Source organism: Temnothorax nylanderi, unplaced genomic scaffold (assembly GCF_030848795.1).
Source record: "Temnothorax nylanderi isolate EJ_2023f unplaced genomic scaffold, tnyl_v1.0 TNYL_tig0681_pilon, whole genome shotgun sequence".
Taxonomy (NCBI): domain Eukaryota; kingdom Metazoa; phylum Arthropoda; class Insecta; order Hymenoptera; family Formicidae; genus Temnothorax; species Temnothorax nylanderi.
The window spans coordinates 24,880-36,922 of NW_027249743.1; the positions used below are offsets into that span (position 1 = coordinate 24,880).

Here is a 12,043-nt window from a genome sequence, read left to right on the forward strand (position 1 = left end):
CAACGAACGATGGTATATAAAAGCAGCTTGTTGGAATACTTTCCAGAAGTTTTTAGACTGGTATTCATAGTCAGATCTTATAAGACCGAAATAAGATCCGATTATGAATACCGGCCCTTAGTATGCCTTGTTAACAAAAAAAAAAAAAAAAAAAAAAAAAATAAATAAAAAAAGCCGTTCGGAATCGGCGTTATAAACTGTAGGTCCCATGGTGTCAAAATGACACCGAATAATATTGTAAAAAAAAATAAAAAAAAAGCCGTTCGGAATCGGCGTTATAAACTGTAGGTCCCATGGTGTCATAATGACACCTGATAATATTGTAAAAAAAATACACAAGAACAAAAATAATCGTTTCCCGTAATTTTTGAATGCTAACTATGATCCCGTTTATTGCTCTATTACGTCATAAATAGATTATTTATAAATTAATTTTATAGAAACATCAGTTGATATTTTTTATATAGGTACCAAGTATTCGTGTAAATAAACACTGCACAAATTTAAATAATAAAATAGTTTTATTAACATTTAAGCCTCCGTATGTATACCTTTCTAGTGCATACGTGAGTCTGTTACGTTCGACGCTAATTTCCCTACGTTAAAGTATTTAGAAAACTCATAAAAAAATTCACAAATATCTGTCTACATTGTAATTGATGATTTTATAGTCATTTTAATAAACATCGTTTATTTAATATTTTATTTTTAATAAAATTTATAATATAAAATTAAATTTAAATAATAGTATAAACGTAAGTAAAATTATACGAAGAAGCAAATGCATTGAACGACGTACAACTGTCGAAGTAGCAGAGTGAGACAAAAAATGACATCTAATGACGTTTAACAGACCAAAGTAGATGGCACTTGTCTTTTAATGTCATTCTGCTATCTATAGATACTTATGTGTCTTTCGTAGAGAATAAAAAACAAAAAGTTTGGTCACGAATAAATGCTGAATTGCGGTGTATCTAGCGCCAGGTTTCCCAAATAATACGATTGTATTAACAGGTAGGTATATGCTTAAACACGGACGAATTAAAATGCAAGCGTCTTTATTGATGGAGTCGCATGTTTTCAAACATTTCTAAATATTCGTATGTGCCTGCAATTATTTGCTAATTTTCGCCGAAGGCAATAACTCCACGAGATATGAATCACCAATAAACGCGCAAATATCGTGAATATATTGATATATTCTAGGAATTAGCGATCTTTACGATTCGCGCAGAGATTTCTTAAAGAGGTAACGATGGAAAATATACAACGGAGTGAATCAAGACGAAATCTGAAATATGCACTTCGCGGTATGACTAAGCGCAGATCCTGCAAGATATTTCCGAGAAGCGTCCGCTTCGGTTAGTGGAAATCCGTGGGAAATTATACAAGCGCGTGTCCTCGTTCGTTATCTCGATAGAGCAAACGTCATCCTGGACGTAACAAACGATGCGGTATCGAGGCGCTCTCTCGTTCGGATAGTATACACAATATACACATATATCGGCGACGAAGCTTCCTGGATCGGCAGCTCACCTGGCATGATCTGCTTCTTCGGCGAAACGAACGGATAACTTCTCGATCGCGCGTCGAAGGTCAGCGACGATTACGACCGAAGAATCAATGTAACAGCAACCAAGATCGGCTCCGTGAAACACGCGCAGTACGAGTGGAACATTGTCTCGTGTGGGAAGTGATACCGCTCGTTGGTTGTAATTTACACTCGTTGGGCGTAAACCGACCATGCTGCATCAATTCTACGAAGGTTCTCGGGAACGTAGCTTACGCTACTTTCTAAAATTAATGACTCAGACATCAGTCTGTATAAGACAATATTTGTATCTTATATAGAATAGATATGTGCGTAGGGTCATAAATGTCTTAAAACATAAATTTGTTCGTATACCGCGGCACACTTGAGGCGTATGCTTCCTGTCTAAATGTTTGCATCTCGCGACTGTTGGGTTATTTAAGATGCTGTTTCGAAGTAGGTAGCTGGAGGTGGTTATGACCTAAACTGTTTCAATGTTTGGCTAATTATAATAATATAATCATTAATAAGTAATTAATATGGAGTATATATATATATATATATATATAAATATAAATAAAAATAAAAATATAAATATATAAATAATTACATAAATTATTACTTATGTTATATATATTTTATATGTATAAAATAAGTAATAATACATTATTATATATGTAATAAATAATAATTAATAAAATAATAATGACGTTTTTGACTAATAGCCATGAAACATTTAAACTGCACACGCTCCGAATGTACTCCAATATAAATTCAAGCGTAAGGCATTTGTAACTTCGTATAGACGAGAGCGAAGTTGGTGACACGGGGTAAGTTGTGACACTTTCAATATCTCGCACTTAAGCTGTCCCCTATATAGTTACAAAACCCGAGAAGAGAAAGCAACTAATGTTTAGTAAAACAAATAATGTTTAGTTAACTAACTAACATGTAGTTGAACGTATCAGACTAAATATTTTTTCGGATTACCAAATTTTTTTTCTTTTCAGTGTATACGCGAGTCGATGAGTTGAGAGACCCTTAGATTATCGAGTCTCAGTAATGGTTGAACCGATTAAGTTCTGAATAGTCTCAATCAATAGCTTAAGTTCGAATTATATAATAAAAATGTTCTTATTTTTTGTCTATTTGTCCTACAAGCCGAGAAATTATGTTTTACATGTTATATAATGCCTACTATAATAATATAAGAAAATATCTCTTTATTACTATATGAGTTATTATCTTTTACTTAAACGAGCCTTTTATAAATTATTTTGCTTTTTAGCAGCATTCCGCACGACCGGCACGACAATAACATTTTTCAAATAATTACAATACAGATGCATGCATTTGCAAATAAAACATTAAATTAAAAGTAATAATTAAAAAGCAATGCTTATTGTTGAATAATCTATTCTTTTAAAAAGTAGCATATATAGTATAGAAAAAGTTTTTTTCACATATTCAATGTTTTAAATTTGTTAATTTTTACTTAGCTTTATTGTATTATAGGTTATTACATTTCTCTTTAATTTTCTCGATATTTTGAAAGCACATATTTTCATGTTCAGTATATTATATTCAACGTTTTTCTACTTATTATACTTTTTCTTGGTCACGGGAATTTAATCTTGATTATATCTACTTTTCTATCCCTGCGCTGTTGCTTTTTTATATAGGTATTAATATTCAATTAATATGGAAAAATGTTATATAACTTTTGAATAAGTTACTCTATTGTAATTAAAAAATAATATTAGAAACTTTATTTTATTTAATTCTTCTTTAAAGAAATTCTTAATTAGAATTAATTGTTATCTCAGACAATGTAATTTATTATGTAATCGTTTAATATTTATTAATATTTCGTATTTGGCGGAACTACGCACTATGTTATACAATTGATGTTAGAAGTGCAAAGTCCTGCACTGACTTTGAAAAAAGAAATGTAACATGAATTATAAATATAAGATTACGATTTCTTATGAAAATGTATTTATTTCACATTTGTTGTTTAATAATATTTAATAATATTTTTTTATATAAACATTTAATATTAAGCTTGTAATATTTTAAACTCTTCATAAAAAATTGACAGTGTTTGATACTCATTTTGGTACTCATTGAAATATATTAATAGTGGTTACATATTGTTTCTTACCAATGATTCTTTTTCACGAATACAACTTTGAAGTGGTGTAGTTGCTCATTATCCTGAAGGGCGTAAATGCAATGTAATGTAAAATGTCGACGTAAGATAATAATTATAAATTAATTTACAAGATATACCTTTCCAAATAAATAAAGTTAATTTTATTTCTTAAAGAGAGATTTAATATACAATTTAATGTATATCAAAATTGTATGCAAATTACATTTACATCGTTGAGAACTTTAAAGCTTAACTTTTACTCTTCGCCAGTAAATAATTAACTAAATACTTTTTATTCAACCTAACTGGCTATGTTTATAATCGTACGACAGTACGACCATTAGTTTTGGTCAATTAATCGTCCAGATATTTCGACCATGGGTTTTGGTCTTTCTCAATCAATGTAATTTTAATGCTAATATATATGTATAAGCATCCTATTTAAATCACTGTAAAGAATTTTTTGCAAAAAATATTGTCTTAGCCAGACGATGAATTGACCAAAACCAGTGGTCGTATTATCGTGACAATTATAAAGACAGCCAGTTAGGTCGAATAAAAAATATATATTGTGGATTTTAGAAAATTTTTTAGAAAAGTTTTTTTTTAGAAATATGGATAAACTGTGATTCGACCGTCAGGTTTCAAAAACTTAAGATTTTATTAAAAGTTACAAGCAATCATATAGAAAGAGACTTTCTGCAAACCATAATTAAAATTTACGAAATGTTTATCTAGAAGAAAGCATGGATTGAAATATTCAATAATATAAGAAAAAAAATAAAAAGGTGATTCAAATGTGTCGATTTAGCGATGAGAAAGAGGAATATAAATATAAGTAGTTTTATTCTATGTATTTATCAAGAGACACGGTAGTGTCTCGCGTCAAGTTTAAAATTATACATAAAGTAATTAAAAGATTGTTATTATTAAAAAGAGCACATATGTATTTATGATCGGAATTGCAAATAACTATAATTATATAGATGTCTTGATGAAAACTTTTATTCGCTTAATTTTCTTTAGCTATTGATTGCTTTATCAATATATTTATTTTATAATTGTAGTGACTGCGCATCTTGTGCCCCTACCACAACGGTAACCCGGTACACACTAACCAGCAGCGCACGGGTAAACGCGCTTTCTCGCGAGCGCCTGGCTACGTCGACTAACGTTTATAAACAATTCCACCAAATTACACTTCGGCCAATCGACCCTCTCATCAAGAGTCGAATTGGGCACATATTAGTGGAGTATCCATACATCTCAATAAATAAATCATACTCCATCTCTCTTTGATCTTTGTGGACAGTTCTGCAAACGCTTGTTAAGGCGATTACTGTACCACATTTAGTATCAGCTGCAGGTGACACAATCATTATGGATCCAAAACGAAGTAAAAAATGCAGGTGAGTCTAGACCCATTTTGAAGAGTTGGAAGTCTTCCAACTCTTCAAAATGGGTCTAGACTCACCTGCATTTTTTACTTCGTTTTGGATCTATGTCTTCCAACTCTTCAAAATGGATCTAGGCTCACGCACGCGTGAGCGTGTGTTCGTTAATAGGTTTGCACGTGCGTGTCCCTAAACGTAATACCGATTTTATCTGGCCCCTTGTCTACGCAGGCCGGCCGGCTGGCCGGAGAACGCGAAGGGTAGAGAACGCCGGCCAGACAGTTTGATCCAGGTTGCGATCCCGCGGTTGTGATCCCGGAAGTCGAAACTGCGAAATCGTCCGGTCGGATTGATCACCGATCGTTGAGAACGGTCGAGTGAAATGACTGAAATGTCGCGCGTAAAAATGCGTAAAAATAAAGCGCTCGTCGATGACGGTGCACGGCACGCTTCCGCTATCGCGTCGCGGAGGGTAATCGAATCCGGGTAATTTTGCTTCACTAATGAGAGGGTCACCGTTGTAAATACTGTGGCGCGTGCATTGTAAACAAACGCGATACAGTAATATTCCGCGGAGGATATTTTATCAGATTTTATCTGGACGCCGCGCTTCTCTCCGCGGACTATAATTAAATATCGGAGTTATCGATGTTGTTTCGCTTGCGAAGCCGTTCCTCCGAATTACAAAACGTAATGAAGCGCGATGCGTATCTCGTCATGTAGTCAGTTAAAATGACATAACATGCGCGAGAGATAAAGCTCATTATTCATTACTTTTTATTTATAGTATTTATACTATGGTAAATTTTCGAGCTTTCTCGGTATATATTATTATATATTTATGTTAATATTTTACATATTTGCACGCAAAACAGTTTATCGATAATATGTTTGTTTTTAATTAAATTTTATCGATTATATATTGACATTATGTGTGCATACAAGATTTCGAGATTTTAAAATGTCTTGTTCTAATTTTGTACTTGTTTTATGTATTTGAATTATACTAAGGTTGACGATATAAATCCATCTTATTCACTCTTGGGCATGTAAGAGATTGAATTATTACTGCTTTTTCGCGATGCTGATTGGTTCTCTCGCTTGGCTCAATTCGTACTGCGAGAGTAATTGTCAGCGCGATAATCGTGTTTTGACACCGTATAAATGACAGGTTATTATAACTGATTATTTTATTCAAGTTATCTTGATGCGTGACGTCAAATAAATGTAAAGATTTTTGATACATGTTATTAAAAATATATAATAGTCAAGAATAACGGCATGCGCTTTGTAGTGTTAGTAGCTTTTTTTTTTTTTTTTTACGTGGAGAAATCTTCTACTACCGGCCAGTCCTGACCAGTAGCCCCCCGCTTGACAGGGGGGAAGACCCCCTCACCCTCCTGGGAGAGGAGTGAGGGGAGTGCCGGATTCTTACCGGCTAAAACTCCACGAGTGTCCAACGTTGCGTCGTTATGGGGGGTGCCTGGAAACATTTACTATTGCATCCAGGACACCCCCCGAATAGTGTCTATAGCTAATGTTAAATTCTATCAGCTATCAAGCTATGAGTTTGTAACCTTATTTAGTGTTAATTAGTTAACTAAACATTAGTTGTTTCAACAATTTACTAAGTTGTTTTTGTTAACTATTAAAATTTTTTAATCAAGAATTGATTAATTCAACTAATGTTTAGTTAAACTAACTAAAATGTTTAATTGAACGTATCAGACTAAATATTTTTTCGGATTAATAAATTTTTTTCCAGTGTAGATACACGGTCTGTGTTTCGCTGCACGTTCACTTTGACACGAAATACTACCGTGTCTCTTGATACAGCATTTTATCAGATCCTGAGATTTATATCTGTTCTGGCCGCGATAAAAAATAAGGCTTAAATCGAGGCTAAACTCGTTCTATTCTCAAGTCTCGGTGAAAGTTCCAAACTAGAAAACAAGAAAGAGCTCACCTAAGCAGTTATCTTGCGCGACCGCGGAGACGTTTTAACGAGCTCGTTTCGGCTAGGCAGTGCGGACGTTAACGATATTTTAATTGATAAAATTTCGCAGACACCGGTAGACAGCCGTAGACACAAATTTCCAATTTTCTCTGTCGCGAGATGGCGAAAAAGTTTAATTGCCGGCGTCCCACCGGCGCTGCTCGCGTGGAACTTTTTAAAACATTTTCGGTCGACTTAGACGCGCGGTCGCTTTTTGCCGACTTTCTCAAAGAAAACTAAACAAAAACGTTTCGCAGTAAGTGAATGGATATTGTTTTAAAAAGATATTTTTTTATAAAAACGTAGCATGAGTTAAAATTTTGTGTACAGGGACACTTTTTGGAATTTGCATATACCTGCTAAGTTATTGGTCTCACTAGTCAGATGACTAGATGGCTATCATTCAAAAGAGCAGTTCTTAGTCTTTTAGAAACCCTATGTTTCTTTATTCATGTGCGACAGTAGAGTAAAATACTTGAACAAAATGATACAAGTGTGTCAACTAATCCATCCGTGGAATACGTTGTGACACCTGTTATTTGTTAGCACTGTTGTTTTTTATCAATAAGTTTTAACCAAGGCTGTGACAAAGTCAGTAATATCAGTTAAAAACGTTGAATTCATGACTGCTTTCGTCATATACATAAACGAAATTAATTAAATCAAATAATATTACCTACTGAAAAGTTATCGCGTTCAAATCATTTATAAGATTTAGAATTGTCATAATCAACCACCACCAAATAAGATTAAGATTAAGATTTAGAAGCGTTACAACCGAGGCTATTGTTTAGTTTCTGCTATAGTTTATATTCATTTTGCGTATGCCTCTGAATTCCACGTTTTTTAGACTGATTGGTGAATTTTCTAAGGTTTTCTTCTTTTAGTTTTTATTATTTCAATATTAATGTAACAACCTTACAGATATGGATCAATTAGTCTATTTTTCCAACACAGTTTCTGATCGTATTCCGATCTATATATAGTCTTACCTATCCATTTTTCTATCTTACAATTCTATTTTCTATATTACAATCCGATATAAATCTAATACAAATCTTTAATTAAGACCGCGACACGATTTATAAGAGGCCTGATTTGCTGGTTAATCCAGCGGGATATCTAAACAGGATACCTCAAAGTGACACAATTACTTGAGATTTGAGAAATGTGAAGTTTTCGAACACGCGTGTTTGGGATTTAATGAGGGTTTTTCAATTTCGCTCATGTGCGAGAATGTTTCTTCTGCATGGTCAAGATTGGACTCACCTTGGACGATGATTGCGTTGTTACTGGCCAAATCCATTTTGACTGTATGTCAGCCAGAAAATGAGAAGGAGACAAACTGCTTCAATGCTGATTACAGCGCCGGCAGACGATTATAATAATGTTACGGTCGATTACGAATCGTTACGATCGTTAATAAGAGCGCGTTCATATCGAAAAAAATAAACAACCACGTTCGTTAACAGAATCTTAATTAAATTAGACTTAATTTTGCTTTTAATTTCACAATAATGTCAAATCGACAAAGTAGACCGAAGCGGGTGACCAAAGGGGGACCAGGGTGCACGGCTGGTACCACTGCTGCTCGTGCGGTGGCGATTCTTGTTAAATGTTGCTCTTGGAGAACGACACTCTGAAGTGGTTGGACTCGCTAAGCTGGTAGTTGTGCATTTTGATCAGTGCAGCCACGGCATCGTCCATGTTAGGCATCCGTATGAGAGCCATCTTCCTGTCCTTCTGGAAGAACTTGAAGGCTTTCACGGTGAAGCCGTTCTTGGTGAAAGCATCTTTGATCTCTTCCTTCGCTACCGTAGCCGGAATGTTTGATAAATGCAGAGTCGCGCTCGGCCGACAGATGTTCTGGTAATTCTTCGAGCCGGGTTTTTTAAATCGGTGAAGGGTGCTGTTGGTGTAATCTTTTGTGAGGCCCGCGTCTGGCTGACCTTCTTTTGGTAATTGGACTATTTGGTATTTGCTGAACATTACTTTAATTTTCTTTCCAAACACTCTTAACTTGTCCGTATGAGTTAGCGCTAAAAGCGCCTGATGAGGTTTGGCCATCTGTATTAGTGCCGAGTCTTTCTTGTTGTAGAGGATCTTCACACGCTGTACATCCCCGTAAACGCCAAACAGGGTAAAGAGAGCGTCAGGCGTGACCATCTCCTCATTGAGATTGCTGACGAACAGCACGGCCGATGCTTGCGCGCCTCCCTGCACCCGGACACCTAGACCGGCCGCGCCGAGGGGGAATCCGCTGAGGCCGGCGAGCCCGCCAGCCGGGGGCACGCCGTTGTAGGGACCGGCCAAGGGCAAAGCGAAGCCGTGCATGGCAAAGGGCGTGGGCAGCACACCCGGTGCCCCTGCAATGGACTCGGGTATTCTGGCCGCGCCTCTCGGTACCTGCACCACCGAGCAGCCGCATTTGCCAGGTTTGGCCTCGCTCTCGGCGAGCTTGGCTTTTAACATATCCACCTTCCTAATCAAGGTGGATATATACCTGCCCATTATGTATGTGGGGGAGCTGCTCCTTTCCCCACAAACATACACTACTTGGCACTCCTCTACAGCGGGGGCGATCGCCGAGCTCGCTCCCAACTCGACCATCGGCTGGCTCATCGTTTGATGACGACACACTGTTGAAAACAGAAAAAGTCCTTGTTAAAATTTTTGTGTAAAATAATCAACACATACGTGTGTAGATTTAACATATGCCTGCTATGTTAATTGAATTTTACAAATTCAAAATGTAAAATAATTAAAATAACTTAAAAAATATGTTAAAGTAACACAATTTGAACGTATTTATTAAATGTGTTAAAATTTACAGAAAAAGAATGTTGATTTTACTCTATAAAAGAAGTAGGAATAAAAATTTACAGAGATAGAGTGTTGATTTTATCTTACAATCTCAACTTCAACATAAAAGTTATGTTAATTGTACACATAATTAACTTCAAATTACGATCAGAATTACATTTCCTTTCTGTTGAAATATTTTAACATAATATCAGTGTTACCACTTAACACATCCATATTATGTTAAATTAACACAAAAATTTGAGTGGACTGTTTTGGACATGTGATTTATGTTATATTTAACACAAATTTTCCAACAGTGCAGGGGGGGAGCTGGGACGATACCCTCCCCGTGCCGATCCCTGGATGTCCGAACATCCTGGGGTGGTAGGTCTCTTTTCCTTTTTTCCGACATTTTCATAATTTAAAGGAATTGGTTTGATTTCGGGGTCGCCTTCCCCTAGGCTGGTTGTCTTTCAAGACTTACGAGCCCAGCCTGCCCGAGCTCGAGTACCCCGGGTTCGCCAAACCCGTATCAATAGCGCCTCCTAAGAGCCGCCATTGACCTCTGGGGGAACCTTGGGCGGGCCTGCGTAAGAGCTGGATGATCAGGTCCAGAGGACCCGGAGGTTTTTACGAGGCTTTACTGAAGTCCTCTTGTTTAAAAAATTATTTTTTACAAATATAAATAATGTTGTTGAATAGAGGAGATTTTACCATAAAACTTTTATATAAAACATTTTTTGATATCTCAAATATTTTTCGAGATATATCGAGAAAAATAAAAAGCTCTACATATGAGGGGTGGTTTCACCCCTTAGAACCGTTTTGAGCAGCAACAAAAAATTTCTAAATTTATCTTTTTACTCCTCCCTCCACCCGAGGGTAGTCTGAAAAGTTTTGAGCCTAACATCGACTTAAAAGGAGACTATGTTGAAAAATTTGACCGAATTTGACCGAAAAAAACTTGTTTGAGGCTCAAAACTTTTCAGACTACCCACTACAGGTATGCCCCGTGATGCAAAAGTTGTAAAGCTTGTGCATAAAATGTACGTTGATTTATGCGGCAGAAAGAAAACAGTATCCGGTTTTCGTTCTTGATGACACTCGACTAGATTGCTTCCATCGTTCGTCCGCGATTGTTTTTCGATATCCATTCGTTGAGCATCGTTATCATAAAATTTGTTAACGTATTCATTATCGACACGCAGTGAAAATTATGCAAACTTAACTCGTAAATCTTTATTCTTATAATATTTACTTTCTAATGGCTTATTTTTCTGTTCAGAAAAGGTAATAAGTGGAAGAACTTGATTGAAAATTTTAAATAAAAATGAAATAGATAGGTTTTGTGAGGTTTCTTAGCTTACAAATTCAACATAAAATACATTAATATGTAAATTTCACTATATGCTTTTTTTTTAGCTGAGACAAATGTGTTTAGAAAAATATATATGCGCTGTCTGATGGTGACGAGCAGAATCTCTAATCGATATTTCGTATAAAAATGTCAGGATTGAACTATATACCATAGAGATCTTAAACATCCCTTCGTATCGTTCGTCTTTTTTAACTGTCTTCATAATTTAGGCCGAATCGCCGCGCAATATAAAGTTATCCAGTCGAGTGGCGTCAATCGTGAGTCTTGTAGGCTCCTTCGAGTCTACGTCTTCGAGGTTACCCTTATCCCCGTGCAAACATCTACCCTCTTAGATCCCGTCGAGACCCACTGCCTGTCCAGAAAGCGTGTCGGAGCTCGACATGGAAGAGCGGAGATCAGCAGCTGCGTATCGTGCTCGCGGTGCGCCATGCTGGTCTTGATGGATGTTCTAGCGTGCCCCCGTACACGTTAAGCGCATATATGCGGGGTGCGTGGAACCCCTTACGCCATTCCATTGCGCAAACCCCGGGAGCTCCGATATCTTCTCGGGAACGGATTCTGGCGTTGAATGAGCTCGTATGTGTATCAACCGTATGCATTCTATATAATTCAATATAATTAGGCATCAATATTGAACTGTCGGACCTTTAATGCCCATTATAAGATTATTTGGTGTGGCTTTATTAGCCCAGTTAACACATTCTTCTAATGATCTTGTTATGATATTATTTATATAGGGATATACATGAATTGATCCTCTCGGACAAAGCGCTAGATTTTCTCC

At 36.1% G+C, this 12,043-nt stretch overlaps 1 protein-coding gene and 1 long non-coding RNA gene across 2 annotated transcripts in view; both read right to left on the reverse strand.

Moving 5' to 3' along the window:
- Positions 1 to 7,945: 7,945 nt before the first annotated feature.
- LOC139784807 (polypyrimidine tract-binding protein 1-like) lies at positions 7,946 to 9,490 on the reverse strand. The gene has a single exon (XM_071723997.1). The coding sequence runs from the start codon at positions 9,408 to 9,410 to the stop codon at positions 8,688 to 8,690; it is 723 nt and encodes a 240-aa protein (XP_071580098.1). The 5' UTR covers positions 9,411 to 9,490; the 3' UTR covers positions 7,946 to 8,687.
- Positions 9,491 to 9,498: 8 nt separating this feature from the next.
- Positions 9,499 to 12,043, reverse strand: part of LOC139784808 (uncharacterized) — a 41,537-nt gene continuing 38,992 nt past the window's right edge. Inside the window, exon 3 of the long non-coding RNA XR_011721685.1 lies at positions 9,499 to 9,715. This is a non-coding gene — a long non-coding RNA (uncharacterized lncRNA). The remainder of the gene's footprint in view (positions 9,716 to 12,043) is intronic.